An 18,919-nucleotide genomic window follows, 5' to 3' on the forward strand; every position below is an offset into this window, starting at 1 on the left:
CCAGCGTTGGGTTCAAGTCACTGTGATTGGTTACTTCTCTCATTCGTAAGGGATATGATTGGTCGGTTTCGTACATAAGCCCGCCCTTTAACGTAAGCTTAACGAAGAAGGCCTTCGTCATTTCCCTAAAATAAAACGGAAACTAGCGAGTTCACGAAATAGAGAAAAGCGGCGAGGGGCGATGCTTGGACGAAAAGAAAGAATCAATTAACTTCACAAAAAATACTTAGGAACTGTTTCTGGTGTTTACCTTCATCGACGGAAGGCCCACAACAATGTCTGCCCAAGCTCAAATGAGAGCTTTGCTCGACCAGCTGATGGGAACAGCGAGGGATGGTGAGTTGATGTAGCTGTAATGCTAGCTGAGAGAGCTAGCCAAGATGGAGCCACTGCTGCGGCTTCTTGTGTTGGTGTGTGATGGACAGACCTGCATGAATGGATCAAGCTAATACTGCAGAGGGCTGTGTAAAAGGCAGTAGATTCAAATTGCCTTTACAGATATACATAAGAATTTAATGTTTGTATCCATGTGGGGCAATTCAAATTTTAAGATTGTTTTTAGTTTTGCCTTTTTCCACGTTTACTACATTCCTAGCTAGTAGCCTGGCTAGCTAACACTATGGCACCTAGCATTGAGCGATATACTCACATATATAAATTCCGTGGTTCTAGTGCAATTCTAACTAGGTATGTGGGTCACATTAACGACATCCATGCATAATACATATAGCTGTGTCACATGCAAGCTAATGTTAACCTACCAGTGAGTCCTGTTTTACAGCAGGCTTAAAGACCTGTTTTACTCATGTAATACGTTGGTGTTTGCTAACGTCAAATATGAGAAGGCAAATGCATTGATATCTGAAGCTTCATTTTGCAATTACTATAATAGTAGTAAATTATTCAACCTCAAGAACATGTCCTGTATTCCTATTCTTACTCCAGTAACTACCCGAATAGGATTAACAACAAGCCTCTTTGTCAGTTATCCATAATGTTTATGTAATTGATTATAACTACCATTGCTCTAATGTGTAGGCAGCATTGTAGTATGTAGGTGGCTAAAGACAGGGCTAATTGTTACTTTTGTAAACTGTTGGATAATTAATTATATAACTGTAAATCATACCTTACATTTTAAGATGGTATTGTGGATTGTAAAATGTTCATCGGCTAAATTACATTTAAACACATGTCGTGAGTAAAAAGCTTTCATTTGCTAAAATACCATTTTATTAATTGCCTTCAGCCCTTTTTGGATACAAACATTAAAGTGTAACTCAGCTGTTGACGGGCAGAAATGACAGCTCATTGTTGCTCTGTCATTTTATAAATCTGAGGTTCATCCTGATGATTGAACAGAAATACAGCCTTGTGGATTATCATTTTAAACATTGATAATTCAATCTCAATAAGAGTGAATTGGTGTTGTGAGCTTGTGGATGTATGTGTGATAAGATTTTATATCAAATTCTTCCCATACATTTGTTGCATACAAACTGAACAATTGTGGCCCCTTTATTTTATTCATTAAGGTTCAGTGTATCTTTGCCAGCCTACAACAATCTGCAAAGGAGTTGCAGAAAAGCCTCATGTTCATCGAGCCGTGAGTCACACATAATTTTTAAAGCTGTTATGATGAATATCCCAACCATTTGTTTGCCTTCCGGAAGTTACTGTAGACTTTTTTTAAACACACAAATGGGTATATCTTCAGTGGCACTAGATTTATAATTTGGCGTAGTGTAATGCAGATGAGCTAAGACGTCTGGTCGCGCACAATCCAAACGAGCAGTTCGTCTGTTTTCAGAAGGCAATTTTAAAAAACATCCAGAAAAAAAACAACAACTTTGCACACATCATTTACAATCTGACTTGTGTATCACTCCCAACTTCTTACTACAGGTATGGGCAAGAAAACTGTTCCCATTTATACTTTTCTACAGCGGGTTTAAAATTCTGCAGCTGAGGTCTTGAAGATGCAGAAGGGTACAGTATGTGGTGCAGATCGCAGTGTGTATAAACTAATTTTTTTCCTTGGAGTTCTTTTGTTTTACGTTTTTTCTTTTGACTTTATTTTCAATGTCTCACACATGTTTAACGGCTTCCCTGGAAAATCGGTCTGAAATGTTTACATTGCTTATCACATAGCAGTCTTTTCTGCATAGTCGTATGCACTGAAATAAAGCTACTGTTCACACTAGTTATTGGACACGAGTTTATAGTTATTATTTACCTGTGCTTAATCTCACCATGCTCCACATTAACAGAGTGGACAGTGGGCCTCATCACAAGTTAAACTGAGTTGAGGCTGCTATATTTAAAATGAGGTTTGGCTAAGGTAAGCACCAAGAATAAACAGAAGGACATCTACATGCAGAGCCTCATTACCTTCTTCAGCCATGAAACACAAATGGAAAATAAGCATAGCGGCGCAGTATCTATTACTCGCGTATATATTGTTATACCAATGAAATATATGTCAAACTTTGTAACACCATAAATTAATTTGTTTTCACTCATTTAGGTGGACACAAAATCCTTGAATGCAGTTATAACGACACATACCTGCCCATTTAATGTTGTACAGTTATGTATATTAAAGCCCTGAATACCTCGCCCCTGATGACAAATATGTGAGGTCTTTCTGACTGGGTGTTTTTTGGACTGTTACAGGGGATGAGACGCGACAGAGGGTCAAGTTCAGTGACGAGCGAGTCTGCAAAAGTCACCTTCTAAACTGCTGTCCACATGACATCCTGTCTGGAACTGTAAGTACCCGATATGTGTCTCACTGCCCAAGTATTTTCACAGACCAGTGAAATGTTGACAAAAGGCTAACTAAACCATGTACCTACAACATGGAATCTTTAACTTTGGGCCTGTGTTTTGGTGACAGCGTATGGACCTGGGAGAGTGCACGAAGATCCACGACCTGGCGCTTCGGGCAGATTATGAAATTGCTTCCAAGGAGAGAGATCTGTTCTTCGAGCTTGACGTAAGTGATGTCTTACTCTCTATCAATCAGTTGTGAAGCCTCACTTACACATTCCTGTGTGCCTATGTATGCAAAGCTAGCAGGTTACATATTTAACTCTTTTCTGTTGACGCACTTTCTCTCTCCAAAAGGCGGTGGATCACCTTGAGTCGTTCATTGCAGACTGTGACCGGAGGACAGAACTCGCCAAGAAGCGCCTGGCTGAGACCCAAGAGGAGATCAGTGCTGAGGTGGCAGCAAAGGTGAGTGACCAAGGATTTGTACGATAGGTCATAAGTAATTGAATAACGATGAAATGATTATACAAAAAGCGGTGTTGAATTGATAATGAAAATAACTTTTGAGAACCAAATCGGTCACTTTCTTTTTGCAGCGTCTAGTTTCCTATACCAGTTTGTTTTGGGATAGACACGCTGGATGTAAATGATGTTTGTGCTGTGTTTCAGGCAGAGAAGGTTCATGAGCTGAACGAGGAAATAGGAAAGCTCCTGGCCAAGGCTGAGCAGCTCGGAGCCGAGGGAAACGTGGACGAGGCCCAGAAAGTCCTGCAGGAAGTGGAGAAGGTCCGAACTAAGAAGAAGGATGCAGAGGTGAGGAGGGAGAACTGTGGACGCACCGATGAAGACGTGCTGATAATCTTTATAATCATAACGCCGCCATCTCATCGCTTTAATGCATCTCTTCTCCCATCTCCGTTCATCTTCAGGAAGAGTACAGAAACTCCATGCCAGCCTCCAGCTTCCAGCAGCAGAAGCTCCGGGTGTGCGAGGTGTGCTCCGCTTACTTGGGTCTCCATGACAACGATCGTCGCTTGGCCGACCACTTTGGCGGGAAGCTTCATCTGGGCTTCATCCAGATCAGAGAGAAACTGGACCAGCTAAAGGTTTGTTTCAGCCTACACCAGAAACACAGGGGTACACGAAGCCTGAATCACCGGCCTGGTTATTAGGAAAACATTTAGAAACGAAATATGGTCATAAACTGTCTTGAGGTTTGAGTAAAAATGGTGTCATTTCTAATGGTACTACTTTTTATATTTTGATCAGAAAACTGTGGTCGAGAAGCAGGAGCAAAGGAACCAGGAGCGCTTGAAGAGACGAGAAGAGCGTGAGAAAGAGGAGAAGATGAAGAAGAGGTGAGTGGAAACCTTTAAAGTCCTAGTGACATTTATGGAGTTGTATGAATGTATGTTTACTGTTCAAACTCATGGTTTTGAATCTGCTTAATTTATAGAACCAGATCACGCAGCAAAGAGCAGAAAAGGTAAGAAAGTTGCTCCATTTATCCCCCTTTTTCTGATTAATCACACTAAGGTTGAATATAGCATTCTATGCGCCAATAGAAATTTCTCAATCCTAAATTATTGCCAACTTTGATGTGCGTGTTTGTGCTTTAACTTCTTCGTTTCTCATTAGATCCCGCTCTCGTGACCGCAGGAGGAAGCGCTCACGCTCCACGTCACGAGACAAGCGCCGCTCGCGCTCACGCTCCAGAGAGAGGAGGAGGAGGCACCGCAGCCGATCCAACTCCCGCGGCCGAGGACACCGTCACAGCCACGAGCAGAGCTCCAGACACAAGTGAATACACACATTGCAAACGTGGTCATGAAGCCAAATATCCTGCCTTTTGTGCTCGTACTTATCTGAATATCTCTCGCGTCTCGTCTCAGGTCGTCCAGGGACCGAGAGCGCTCCTCCAGAGACCGGTCACGGGAGCGGGAGAGGAGGGAGGGGGTGAACGGCCGGTCGGACTCCCGCCGGGGAGAGGACCGGGACACGGGGGACCTCTGAAGACCAAATTCCATCCATCACGACACACAGCGTCCTCCTGTCTCCCTCACCGCCTGTCTCTGTCCATTTATAAAAAAGGATAACCTAATGTCACACACAGGCCTCGCCGAGCCCTCTGTTCTCCCGCCTGCCTCCTTTTCTTTGCTTTAATGCAGCCGACCCACACTACCTGAAGTATAAAATATTCCAGATCCATCACAGGCGTTTGGAATGGTGGGGGTTTAGTTTTTGACCAGTAGTGGAGTGTATTGTGATGCCCACATCTGTGATTTGGTTGCTGTCTGTATGATGCATCTCCTTATAAATACCCTGCAATGGTTCTCGCTGAACACATGGTCTGCTGGACTGAAGTGTAACCTGTTTATTGTTACCTGGTGACCTTTTGATACAGTCTGAATATCTGATTTCTGATTCTTTTGTAGGCCTTATATGTTTTCTTTCATCTCCCTTATGAGGACTTGTTGAGTGCAGTTCATGAATGTCTCTCACCGCATTTCTCCTTAGTTTGAGCCCCGTGAAAGTTACAGTTTTTAAGTTGTGAGTTTAAGTTCCATTTTTATGTTTCCCCACGTCCACTTCTCTTTAATAAAGCAAGTTTTATTTTACGTTGCCGGCGGTGAAGGGGATCTTTTTGTCCTTTTAAGAGTTAATGCTTGTTTGGAATTGTTTTGGTGGCATGTCTCTTTGTTTTCTAATTTCTCCCCCTCTTGATTCTCTTTTATTCAAAACCCACTGTTGGCGTGTGAAGCAGCAGGTTCAGAAAGGAATTGGAAAGTCGATGCTATATCTGTACATACATTTTTATTAATGTTTCATTTTGGCCCAGTTTCAACAAGTTCCTCAAGATAGATTTATAATTGCAAACCGATTTTAATGGATGCATTGCTTTACCTACTGTGTGAAGTCATATCTGTTTATGTTCTGCTGGAAATCTTTCTTTAAAGTCTCCATTAAAACAAATATCACCATTTAAATGTGTATGTGTTTCATGTCTTGTGAAGGAATGGTTGAATAACTAGTATTATACAAACAACGATAAATACATTTCATTTAAGTTAGTACTAGAGAGGAAAAAGAAGAAGCTATTCACATTAAAATGTAACAACATATTACAAAGAGTGTCCTTTAAAGGTAAAATATTAAACTTGCACAGCGTCCTGCTTCAATTCAAATCTGACATTTCTGATTCGCTGCCAAACGCTCTGGTTTTAGGATGAAGAAATAGTCAAAATGACCCTTTGAGCTTCACAGACTGATAGATTGGCAAGCAGCCGTCCAATGTTTTATTCTATGGTGCAAATCGTTAATGTCTTCTGTCTCGAGTGACGACACTCCTCCGCGGGAGGCTCTGCACGACCTAGCTCAAAACGTGCTGCTCTCCTGTTTCAGATCCACCTTCATCTTCTGCTTCTCCATCACCGCCTCCAGCTCTGTGGCCCTCCTGGCATCCTGTGGGAGGCAGACGCAGAGTAGGTAAAAGGTTGAAGACGCAATATGTGTAGTAACAAACTTTACACGTGTGGCAAAACAAATATATATTTACTTAGGGGTGATATTTACCCAGGTTGAAATGCCCCCAGCAGCAGAGTTTAAAAAAGGGCTGAATAACAGGCATCATTTAACATGCCAATTGCCAAATTACAGCCATGACAGATAGAGAATCGGAGGATGAAGCCCTCTTTATTGCATTTAACCCATCCTAGTACTAGGAGCAGTGGGCAGCTATTGTGCAGCGCCCGGGGAGCAATGGGGAGGGGGGGATTGGAGGTGTCTGGTGCCTTGCTCAAGGCTCACTACAGCAGGGCCTAGGAGGTGAACTGGGACCTCTCCAAGTAGCAGTCCACCTTCCATATTTTCAAGTCTGTTCGGGACTTGAACCGGCGACCCTACGATTCCCAGTCCAAGCCCCTACTGACTGAGCCACTGCTGACTAAATGAATCTCACAGACGCATCAATAAGTACAGTCATGCTAAACAAACGAATACATATTGGACAATTATTCCATGTTTCTGATACTGGGTAAGTTATTTATTTGGTTATATTTATGTTGCTTATTGTTTTAAGTCACCATGTTGCATTTTCAGAAAAAAGTTAAATGTATCTTCTCAGAATCAGAAGTACTGATTCTGAGAAGATACATTTCATTCAGCACTATAGTCAGCACCTTTCTGGGCTAAATGCACTTTACTGTGTAACTGTGCTAACATAATATAGTCAAATAGCTATATTTGTCTTTGCTGTGGTTATTCATGCTTACAATTTCCGTGATAAATCATTCATAGCAAAAATCAATTAAGCATCGATTTCACCCACAATGTGACGTCACTGCCTGCTGTCATACACGTGTTCTACACCCTCTCAAATATTGATTTGTTGTGGAATGTGCTTTGTGCTTTCTCAATAGTTGTGTCATTGATTAACGTTGATCAAATCTGAAAATAATTCTCATAATTGTGCTTGACTTTACCTCCAGCAGGGTTTTCTGCACGGTGAGCTGGCTGTACACTCTGGCTCCCTCCTCTGGGATCACAGCGCGCAGCTCCTCCTTGTTCAGGGAGAAGAGCTGTGCGCCCGTCAGCACCCCCAGACACGACACCGTCCTGAAACGAATACAAAGGAATCCAAAGTCAGAAACTAGCAGAGGTGGAAGAAGAGAGGAGTTCAATATGTTGTCTTTAAGGTCATAAAATGACTTTGCACAGGGAGAACTCCCATTAGTAAGCACGAATGACTCACGGCTCGCTGAAGCCCTTCCCTCGCAGCCACTCGGCCACCTCGTCCGGAGGGGAGTGGTAGTCCAGGGGGGCCGAGGTCTCTGAGGAGCGGTGGATCACCAGGGGTTTGTTCAGGTGGGTCTTCCCGTTAGTCAGCCTCTGCAGCAGCTCGTCATTCATCAGCATGACTGCAGAGAGGAGAAGGGACATGATCACTTACTGAAGTACACAATAATGATAAGCTTTCTGGTGTGATAGGATGATGATGATGATGATGATGATGATGATGATGATGATGATGATGATGATGATGATGATGATAATAAAAAGATGAAAGACTTTTTACAAATACAGGTTATAATTCATTTAAAAATTACAAAAAAAACTTTAAATATAAAAAATATTAGACGCAGTGAAAAAGTTACAAAAAAGTTGTATTTTAAAAAAAGTTGTATTTCATGTTTATTCAGTCTTTTATTAAAAACTTTAAAAATATATTATTATTTATTAAGTAAACATTTTCTGACATCTGTGACGTTTTTTCCCCCCTTATTCCTAAACTCTTGCATCATTTGGACATACTTACAAATGCAACAACATATATGTTATACATTTACAAAGCACTAAATGTAAATAAGCGGTAAAGGAGAATGAGCTTTCCTGAGCAGATGAGCGAGGGCTGCTCAGTCTTCAAACTACGTTTTCCCAGCCTTTAATCCAAACACATACAAATTCTGCACCTACCTTTATTTTCTGGGTCCTCTGCAGCCGGTATGTGTTGGCTGTAAGGCGGTAAGCTGCGTGGGCGCTGGGGGGAGTGGGTGGCGGAGTGGGTGAGGGCCTGGGGAAGAGCAGGGGGGCTGGGTGGGACCACAGAGAAAGTCTTGGCTAGGGGAACAGGAGCCTGCAGGAATGAGGAGAAAAGAGGTCAGGTATGTACAGGTAAGAACATACCTCTGTGGCTTTGATTATTTATGTGTTTGTGTCTTACACTGGGAGGCTTGCTGTTGACGGGGCTGTCGACGTGAGTCAAGGGGTCCAGGATGTTGAAGGGGACAAATCCAATCTGGTCGAACCGATTACGACATTTCCACCAGCGCTTGGACGATTCAATCACCTGTCAAAAGTACATACATCCTTTTAAAAGTACTAATACTACACTGAAAATAATCCACCGCAAGCAACAGAAAAATGCACCTCGTCAGAGTTTTACTAAATGATGTTTCAGGAAATAAAAAGTACAATACATGTCTCTGAGATGTAATGAAGTAGAGCAAACTGTACTAGCTACTAAACTAAAGTATGTGTTTTTAGTTACATCCAGCACTGGGTGTATGAAACCTCATGCTGGGTCCCTGAATGCACCACGAACATGTCTCAGTATACACCACTTGACTTCCTTACCTCGAGAGTCTCCCCCTGCTGCACCGAGAGCTCAGTGCTGTTCCTCGCTATGAAGTCGTACGTACAGCTGTAGAGTCTGTCCGGGTCAGGGGGGAGTTTACTGCCTTCTCTGAGAGGAGAAAACAGACTTTATTATCATGTGCATAAGGAGGCAGGCCGGGGGGGGGGTCTTAGCAGCTGATTGATATGCTTGTGAAAGAAGACGAAAACCTACGTTTCATCGCTGATGTGGATTTCTGGAGGACCACTTGGAAGCTGCTGGGGGTAAAAAAAGTTTTTACAACCCAGGCACTTTAAGGTGGAGAGAATCAGGTGAGGGGTCATGACACACAGAGATAGGAGTGGTTGATATGCACACAGCTTTTACGATTTCCTCTTATATGAGTAAGCCTCCGAGAATTACGTGACTCAAAATATGTTCCTTATCAGATTCTTGAATTGTGAGATCACCAGCAGAAACTCATCCTCCAACAGTCATCTCATAAAGCTTTAGGAGCATTACAAATATGGGAAATAGCACAGGAATACAAGGCCATTTCATCACAAAAATACCAACTAAATACAGATTTAACCCCCTGACTGCGAGGGGAATTCAGGCAGCTCTACAGGAGTGTTCAGCTCCAGTGTTTACTTGATCTTTCCCGGGTATTGTGTGTCTGTTATTACGTTCAACCACTGTGTTGTACATTTACACACTCATATTCCCAGTGCTCTTTTCCGTAGACACTCACAATGGAGCGAGTGTCTGAGCCCTGTGACTCGCAGCAGGTATTCCGTACCTGTTGTTTTACTCGGAGGGCTTCATGTTTGTGCTGTGACTCGACCGGATCCTCCCAAACCTGCCCGTCTGCCCTCGAGGCCTCCGGCTTCCACCCGTCCAAAAACACAGGCGTGTAGGGAGCGACGGGCCCTCTGAGCTGAGAGCTGTGACAAAAACACACAGTCACTGCATTGCACTGGTTTTACTTGACAGGTAACAGAAACCAAATATGATTAATCACAGTACATATTACACCCACTTAGACAGATTACTTTTAAACATTCCTGCCCCAGTGTTTGGAAGTTCTTACAAAAGCTTACATCTTGGTTTTACAGCAGCCTGTCGCCCTTCTTTGTGCTAATAGCAAATATCTTTACATTAAATCATTTTAAAAGACCTCAATAAGGTTAACAATAGACAGAACGATTATTCTGTTGATTCAACAGCTTTGTTTTTGTACAGTTCTTTTGTCCTTTTGCCTGACTATAATTTAAGAGCAATTCGAATCACATTTCTTGGACATTTTTAAACCATTTTGCCAAATAAAGCTGATTCTGATTCTGTTTTATACGCTAGAGAAAGCCCTTTCCATATGAGTTTGATTTTAACGTTGGCTGGGAGGAAGTCATTATTCAAATAAAGTTCCTCAATTTAACTTTAAATTGTAGTACAAATCTTACAGTGTAGGTTTGATGTTTTCATGGAGCTGTTGTCAGTGAATAAACTGCATCATTTGAGAGATGAATGACCATCCAATAATTGATCAATATTACTTTTCATAACACTCATCTGAAGTAAAGGCAAAATGCATCCTTCACAAAGTACACTCTCTCTCGTTCCCCTGTTACAGCTGCTCGTCGGTACTGACCGTGGCTGCGTCCAGTTGGGACCCAGTGACGTCCACAGCTGCTTTTCCCCGTTGCTAAGGGTGTCCTGCAGCAGGGACACAGCCGAGCTAGTGAGGGCCGGGCTGGTCACGGAGGCCCCGAGAGCGGGCCCTCCTGTGGTCTTCACCATCTGTACACACACAGATAAAACAAAACAGTGTTCACACTCGAGGACCGATGAGGAAAAATGTGAAACCAGAAACTCTGATTGGTTAGCTGTCCGGGTTTGATGTGCCCCGTCCTTAGCCTATCTGTAATGTATTGGGGCTCTGGCCAAAAGAAGTGCGAGTGTTGCATAGTGATGTCACTATGTTACTGAAGTAGAAGTATAATAGGGCCTATTTAAAAGCGCACAGAAACCTAATGGATGCATCCCAGAGCAAGCAACAGAGGATACACTCCTACAAATATGTGGCTATTTCCATTCAGGCGTGCCAGTGCACACAAATCAAACACACCCGTTCCACCCTTTGATTCTCCTGGTAAGGACGGATTCATAACTCATTACTTTAATGTTATATCAAACATACCACGCACACCTTAAATTCCATGCCTAATGCTTCACATTCAAAAATAATTAAACTTGAAGGCCACAATTGAATGTCTGTTGTCGCTTTATTCGAGAACCATTGATTTAGAAGTTCCTTAAACAAAGAAAACTGGATTAATAGAGCTGCCATACTCTTCTGTTAATCTATCTTTTTTTTAATAAATATAGTTATACCTATTTCTGACAGCTGCTATTCACCAGTGGTTTAAGTTAGAGCAGCAGCCAGGTGAAAGCAACTCGTCCTTTGAGCTTAAATCTAAACCAAATATCTCCCCAAGTGTACCAAGAACACATACCAGCATACAAATACTGCCACAAAAGCCTAAACAAATGCTGAGCACTCTGAGTTTCTATTAGGCTATCTGACCGGGAACGCCCCTGTGTAAATACTGGATGCAGTTTCTGTACTTAAATGCACGCACCACTCACAAATACTTTGATGTGACATTTACTTGTTTTAGTTTAATTGCTCACAGGCAAACAAACTGACAATACCCTGCTTTGGAATTGCGACCTCCATAATCAAATAAAGAACTATTTAATAACTGTATTATCTATGTTACACATTTATCCTCTGCTTATAAAGTACAATTAGGGAGTAAAAAAATAACTCTGGCTATTCCAAATGGATTAAATAAGTGTATAAAAAGCCACTTAAGTAATGTTGAGAATAACAGAATGCAACCTTTAGTGAATATATTTATAAAAGTGTATATTATTACCAATATATGTAATTTCCCTTAAATATTGTCATTTAATTCTCTCCATATTTATATGTTTGACTTATTTCTGTGTTTACTTCCTTTTGTACAGTATGTATCTGTCTGTTTAAATATATTTGTTGCTCAGGCTTATTTTAACCTGTGTTTAAAGCAACAGCAACAACAGGTGTTGCCCGGTGGAGGCGTGGAGCACTCACCATATCCAAAGGTTTGAATACGTGGTGAACGAGCTCCTCTGATGACGGGTTGGAGATTGTTGACTTCAGTCGGGCCTATAAAGAAATAAATAAGGTCATTTACTTTGTGTCACGGCAAGATAACATATAGGAAAACGTGTCATGGTTTGTAAACACACCAACAGGCTGAAGCAGTATTTAAACTTCTGGAAGATATCGACAAATTCCTCCTCTGGTGGAGGGCGGGCTTTCGCAGAGAGTAAATCTTCTGTTTAGCAGAAAGAAAAAAGAGCATCAGGATCCATAGCTGTGTGATTTCAACTTGCTTGTGCATAAAACTCATCGATGTCTTTTACCTTCAGCAGTTTGCTTTTTACTCTTCTTCTTCTTCTTCTTCCTCTGGTTCAGCATCGTGGCAGCCTCGGCAGTCTGCTGCAGCCTGCCCATGAAGTTCTCAATGTCATCGAAGCAGTGATTGAGGATCCCCTGAGGAAGAGAATAACCAGTGTTTGACTGTGTCCAGGTTTGAGTTTCAGCAAACGGTGACATTAAAGACAAGCGACGACGTACCACTTCTCTCTCTGCTCGCAGGAAGGAAATGTCAGCCCCGCCGTTTATGCCGTTTGCTGTTTCGGAAGAGAAGATAGGATTCAGTTCATCCATTTCCACTCTTTGGTTTCTCCTGCATTAGGAATCCCTGCCCCCTTTACCCTTGAAACCCACCTCCCCCTTACACACACACAAACTCACAAAGCAATCTCTGTGCTCCTGAATACCTCTCCCTGCTCTCTTTCCCTTCTCGTCTTATCAAAACCCTCCAAATACTTCTACAATCATACACAAGCATTCGTGGGAAAAATAATTCTGCTTACCTCTTGGTCCAGGGTAAGGTGGAGGGTTGGCTGGAGGGGCATTTGGAGCATGTGGGATGGGGGGGCTTGGGATATCATACGGGTCGACCATATCTCCCCCACTCTGAGGAAGCCTAGAGGATCAAAGGAGAGTTTTAACTCAGGTAATGTTGATAGGCGTCTCTTCTATGGACGCTTTTTACTCCACACAACAAAAGGGAAACACCCATGAAGTAGTCACACACACTTCGGATTGCAGACAGGCTCATCCTGATTTTGGATGCAGACAAAAGTCAAAGCAGGATGACATATTTGTTTAGTGAGCCAGATTTCACTCTCCTCTACCAACAGATAAAACGTGATGTGTGTGAAATTCAATCCTGCAGCCCTTATTCCACTCTGGATGTACTGTAAACACTCTGACTGAGCTTTCTCATGGCGTCACTGTGCTTCTATCTACACTGTAACACAAATAAGCGAGCAATAAACCCGTTTTAATTGAAAAGAAAAGGACTTAGACACTTTTTTGCATGTTTGCCTACTGTACAAACACATGTAAGAGTGTTGAATCAAACATGCTTAAAGAATCAGCCTCTAAAACAGCCACCAACTGGTCTTACCACATTATTAAGTCCTTTAAACGTCCTTTAATAAAGATATTGTTTTAAAAAGCAGGTAATCCGTTCAGGCTCAGAGCCACAGACTGCACACCACTGCCGCCATCATCCCTCCTCTGCTCTCGGTGCTTTCTGTCACAATGGTCTTGTTATCTTTGTCACACCTTCCTAAGTTATGCCAAAACCGGTAAAGCAGGTTTTTGTCTCGCTCAGCTGTTTACCCTGTCCTCTCTCTCCCACTAATTCACAGACAGGTGGATGCTGACGCTTTGACTCAGTGGAAAATGTTACATAATAGCAGCAAAAATAAAAGAACAGCGCAAACAGTTTAATAGTCCGAGTCTGAGTGATCATGTATTGTCCGGGTCTGTCTTTTGAACCTCATCCTATACAATGTGAATGCAAACACACACACATACACCCACTTTCTTACATTAACAACACAATGAGACATGAGATTAGACAGCAGGGGTGTCCAAACCTTTTTTCACCGAGGGCCTCATACAGAAAAATATACAGAGAGCTGGGCCACTTCTAGAGGTGAATATTGCCTCATAAGTTAAGTTATAAGTTAGCAAAACAAATCAAATGTAGGTGAATAATGCACGATACTTGGAAATGGTTTAAGGAAAAAAACAGCCTACATCCCGTCTGTCTTCGGGGTTTCACTTATTTTGTTGGCAGCTCATTCCTTAAAACAGAAGCCTCAGATTGCCTATAATAAGAGTAATGAAGATTCAATTTGAAGCTTGTTATGGAAATAAGTTATTGGGATTTGTTCGAAAACGTTTTAAATTTGAAATGACAAAATTTCTTTGAAATTAGGGGTGGGCGATATACCGGTATGATAGTAAAAACCGGTAGCCTATTGTGCTGCGCCATGATATGAATTTTGAGATATCGTTGATACCGCGGTATTCATCAATTGGCGTTCATATTGGGCCGCAATGTCGAACATTCTTTATCTTCTGAAGTATATTCAAACGGGCTTCGGAAGATTAACCTCACAACAGATCTCCGCTGGATTAATGAATGCCTGGACGTGTTCCTAAACAGCCTGTCTGTTCCTAAAACAGCTGTGCACAGAGTTCTCGTGCACCTAATTTCCATACAAAAACGCTCCACGAGCTCCTTATAAGGGCATGCAAGACGTGCGAACAATCCAGACTCCACAGGCAACGCGAAAGCAACTTTAAACGATCAAAATCATGACATTATTTTGGGACATCACGATGTCTAGTAGAATCATGAATGTAGATGTGAAACTTCTAGCAAGCAGGGGCTGGTTTGAGCGGAATGGTTTTTCAGTGAGGAGACGCACAACGCTAAATGCATATGCAGTGAATGATATTAGCCTACTGTAATTATGCCCATTATTTGATTTAAGTAATACATTACAACAGAAGGTTAGCAAGAAATAAAGGCCTGGTCCATATACAAGCCTGCCCCAAATAAACGCCAGTGCGATGTGCGGCCTAAGTAAATAAAAGCACTCGGCCACAATTTGAGGATTTACGGTGTAGACCTATTTTTATGAGCGGATGTTGCAAGCATTTTTTGCTGCGCGGAAGTAGTGCTAGCAATAGTGGATCCAAAACAAGAAGAAGAAGAAGACGACGAAGAAAAAGAAGACATTGAAGAAAAAGAAGACATTGAAAATTAAAGATGAGTCAACAGGCATACCCAGGTGCAGGATGACGAATTGGTGAAAAAGAAAGGGGGCACCTCTGTCGTGTGGAACTGGTTCGGTTTTAAGATCTCCGACCTCGAACAAAAAAATATCTTGTGTAAATTGTGTCGCCGTGCTGTTTTGGCGAAAGGTGGAAACACCACCAATTTATTAAATCGCCTTAAAACGATGCATGTACGAGAATATGCAGCATCAAAATGCGAGAAGCAATCAGCCCAGGAGCTCGACCAAAGACTCGACCCAGACTTCCACTCAATCGCTTCAGCAATCACTACAAACATCATTCGCTGCCGGTTCTCGCTATGAGCGGACAAGCAAGAAATGGAGAGATATCACGGAGGCTATAACCCATCACATTGCGAAGGACATGGTACCCATCCAAACTGTGGAGAAAGTGGGTTTCAAAAAGTTACTTCAAACTCTGGACCCAAGGTACGAGATCCCGAGCCGCAAGTACTTCAGCCAGAAATGCCTGCCTCAACTTTACTTGGAATGTCGGGAGAGAGTTTACGGTGAAGTAAGCCAAGTCGATTTATGATGTTAAAATACATATTTTGCCTCAACTAATGTCATTTAACTAAGAAGGGCTATTCAAATGTGATTCAGATTTTTTCCCCTCATATATCGTGATATAATATCGATATCGTCTGGACAGTGAAAAATATCGTGATATGAATTTTACCTCATATTGCCCACCCCTATTTGAAATTGGGCTCATTAACGCATGAATACTGTGTCAAATATATTAACATATAGATCTGAGTACAAGTACAATATAAAACAAGCAAAAGTTTAATTTGTGGGCCATATTCCATTATACTTTTAGAATTTGCTGAAGGCTGATTCAATATGGCCTGCGGGCCGTATTTGGCCCCCGGACCGTAGTTTGGACACCCCTGCTCTAAAGCTTGTTTTGTAAGAACTGACATAAAATGAATGGTTTCTAGTTTTTAAGTCTTAATTTTTGTGTTTATTTCACAGATTTTATTTTTGCAACCATGACATTCACTGTACCTGAGGGGATCCGGTTTCTTACTCCTGGCGGACGAAGAACCAGAAACTGTGCGTGCGATGTCGTCACAGATTTGCTCTGCCTGAGAGAAAGAGAGTCAGGAAGTGGCATCACTCGTAGACGATTCAAAGTGACGCATAGGCGGGAGGAGGAAGCTGCTCTCAGGTGTCATTACTCACCTTCACATTCTCGCAGTTGAAGAAGAGGATGTCCGGATTCTTCTGATCTGCACTTTGGCAGACCAGCTGAAGGAGGGACGGGAAGTGTTTGTCCGAGTTGATGGGGTCGCAGCGGAAGATGGATTCGAAAGGGTAGTTCTCGAGCTCATCCTGCACGACAACATGAAGCTAAAGGTCATTATGCGTGCACGTATTTCTCACCCTCTTTCTTGACCATCATGCATCTGTTCCCACCTGGTTCTGTGTGTCTCGGAGATGGACTGCCTGAGCATCAACATCCAGGAACATCTGTTGACTCCACAGCTTTTTGTTCTGAGCCAGGGAGGAGAGACGGGCCTGGGCTTCTTCCACATTGATCACCTCACCGTCCTTGAATGAGAATGTCAGCAGGTGCTGCAAACAGGGAGAGAAAGGAGGATGAGGAGACTTGAGGAGGAAGGCTTCTCCGTTAATGTTCCTATGAGGAAAGGTGCCGATTAGACTTACGTTGACAAGATATCGGGAGATGTTTGTCATCCTTTGCCTGGTTTGAGAAAGCTATAGGAGCTTTCTATGAATAAACAGCTGGGGAAAGAGACAGGGGATCAGAAAACATGTTAGGTTGAGATACTGTGACCTTTGTTCCACTCACATAGCAGATTTTTATAAGGCAAGGGTCAATTTTCTGAATGTTGGCTATGTTGCTTCCCTAACAGCTAAAGAAAACATCCTGAACACACATTGAGGAGTTTATTTGACTACCTTTGTCTATTTGCTTCTGTAGATTTCTCCTAAAATCCCCCAAAGTTAGCATCAGATAATGCTTAATCTCCTATTTTGAACATAACATTTTAAAGAATAGGTATTGCAATGTACGGTTTTAAGGTAAACAATCTACTGGGTACATTTAATGTTGATATCAAACTTTACAGTGTCTCACACAATGTAATGAAGCGTATTTTAAATGTCTCTTCTCATACTCTGAGTCATAAATCTCCCCTTCTGTAGCACTTAAATAACCAAAAACTGAGGGGGCTTGTTCATTAATCATTCTCAGCCTGAATTAAAGAACATTTGATTCCTGGAACCACATTTTTGGCTCATGGCTTTAACAATTTTCTTATTCATGGAGTCATAAAAAAGATATCCAGAAATCCCCTCTGAAAAAGAATCCATTCACTCTAATGTGTCGACAAAATGAAACAAGAATGAACTTGAGCCTGGCTTCTTCCAAGGTTCAGTATCTGTATGAGAGATTACACATATTTAATAAGAAAAATGCCTCACTGGGTCGCTTAATCACAAACGTTATGAAAACTTGTAATACAGAAATGTTTTGTCATGATGTCAGTAAACACCTCGGGAAGGCTCATGGTTAAATCGAACAGTTACAATATTTACCTTATTAACCTGTAGTTTCCCTTAAAGCTGTTTAATATCAGCTATTTTCCTCTAAACTAACAACAACCAATAACTTCAAAAGCAACCTCCTCTTACAATATGTCCCTTCTTCTGTTTGAGTCAGCCTCGCTTCAGTAACGTGGGATTACGCTGAGCCGTCCGACCAGTCTGACAACAGTACAATGCTCCTGACTATTCAATTTCCCTGCTCCGCAGCGGACATTAATAGCAAACTGGAACCACTGGTATCAATAGAGCAAGCTTCCAGTATCACTTAAGACTGGTTTCATTGAAAAATACTTTACCAAAGATATTTTCAAATGTATCTGTGCATACAGCCAAAACCAAAGTGGTGTAGTTTGGGTCTTATATAACAGGCCTTTTGTGGGATTTCAAAACAAAAGTTTAACCACAATTAGAATCTGTCTACATTTTTCCCAAGTAAAAATACAGTGTATGACTTTGGCTGAGTAATCAGAATTATTAAGAATAAATTCCACTGTAAAAAACACAAGTCAACCCAAACACAATATCAGTTCTAATCTCCTGTTTGTACACCCCATATAACATATTAAGCACATTTTGGGAGGAAAAATGTAAAGTTTTGCTCATATTTGTATAAAATATAGACAATGGGTTGCAAAAAGGACTCGTACCATTATTGATTTCAGTAAATCCACAAAAGTAGCTTCTTATTCTAATAAATTGACGAAACAAATACTGAATTAGCATTAATTCAAGTATCTTGAACAGCTACTATTCAGAATTCATAACTAGAGGCACCAGCTTCACAATGCCTTTCATTGCCGTTTCTAATGTAATGTTACTGTACACACGATTATCAAAGTAGTCTTACATTTTAAGATTTCTTAACACTCACAGAGTCAAAATGGATGGAACTTACCAAGGTTGACACTCTTCCAGTCGTTATCCCTGATGTGAGCAGCCTGTAAGTGTGTTTATACTGACAGTAAAACCTGTCCTGAGTCTCAGTGTAACTCACGCTCCTCTCTTTGGTATTGAAAGCTTTTACAGTGCAGAGGTGTGTCAGCGTCCCGCCCAGTGTACCACCTCACCTTACAGATACAAATATTTACTCACTCTCCTGTACACCTTATCATCAAGTGTGCCTATCTCAATCTTTTTGGGATAATTGTGCCAGGACTTAGGCTCAAATGGCAAAAGGGA

At 41.8% G+C, this 18,919-nt stretch overlaps 2 protein-coding genes across 7 annotated transcripts; one reads left to right on the forward strand and one right to left on the reverse strand.

Moving 5' to 3' along the window:
* Positions 1–102: 102 nt before the first annotated feature.
* Positions 103–5,762, forward strand: luc7l (LUC7-like (S. cerevisiae)). 5 transcript variants are annotated; one of them, XM_063892865.1, is made up of 11 exons: positions 106–336; positions 1,536–1,606; positions 1,906–2,771; positions 2,900–2,998; positions 3,130–3,240; positions 3,445–3,588; positions 3,705–3,881; positions 4,045–4,133; positions 4,232–4,261; positions 4,414–4,575; positions 4,668–5,762. In XM_063892865.1, exons 4-11 carry the CDS (start codon positions 2,903–2,905, stop codon positions 4,786–4,788), a joined length of 930 nt encoding a protein of 309 aa, XP_063748935.1. In that variant the 5' UTR covers positions 106–336; positions 1,536–1,606; positions 1,906–2,771; positions 2,900–2,902; the 3' UTR covers positions 4,789–5,762. The 5 variants fall into 5 exon arrangements, with proteins under 5 accessions (XP_063748933.1, XP_063748935.1, XP_063748936.1 ...); XM_063892866.1 differs by having other exon boundaries at positions 1,947–2,771; XM_063892867.1 differs by having other exon boundaries at positions 2,677–2,771.
* LOC134870615 (epidermal growth factor receptor kinase substrate 8-like protein 1) lies at positions 5,575–18,754 on the reverse strand. Of its 2 annotated transcripts, none has more exons than XM_063892861.1 (19): positions 18,636–18,754; positions 16,838–16,915; positions 16,586–16,744; positions 16,352–16,501; positions 16,175–16,254; positions 12,875–12,987; positions 12,573–12,628; positions 12,359–12,488; positions 12,182–12,270; positions 12,024–12,098; positions 10,536–10,684; positions 9,687–9,831; positions 9,122–9,162; positions 8,908–9,016; positions 8,495–8,620; positions 8,248–8,407; positions 7,526–7,691; positions 7,257–7,389; positions 5,575–6,237 (listed from the first exon to the last, which is right to left on the reverse strand). In XM_063892861.1, the coding sequence occupies exons 2-19, from the start codon at positions 16,865–16,867 to the stop codon at positions 6,151–6,153; spliced, it is 1,998 nt and encodes a 665-aa protein (XP_063748931.1). In that variant the 5' UTR covers positions 16,868–16,915; positions 18,636–18,754; the 3' UTR covers positions 5,575–6,150. The 2 variants fall into 2 exon arrangements, with proteins under 2 accessions (XP_063748931.1, XP_063748930.1); XM_063892860.1 differs by having other exon boundaries at positions 9,122–9,165.
* Between the last annotated feature and the right edge of the window lie 165 nt (positions 18,755–18,919).

This window comes from Eleginops maclovinus, chromosome 10 (genome assembly GCF_036324505.1).
Source record: "Eleginops maclovinus isolate JMC-PN-2008 ecotype Puerto Natales chromosome 10, JC_Emac_rtc_rv5, whole genome shotgun sequence".
NCBI classification, from domain to species: domain Eukaryota; kingdom Metazoa; phylum Chordata; class Actinopteri; order Perciformes; family Eleginopidae; genus Eleginops; species Eleginops maclovinus.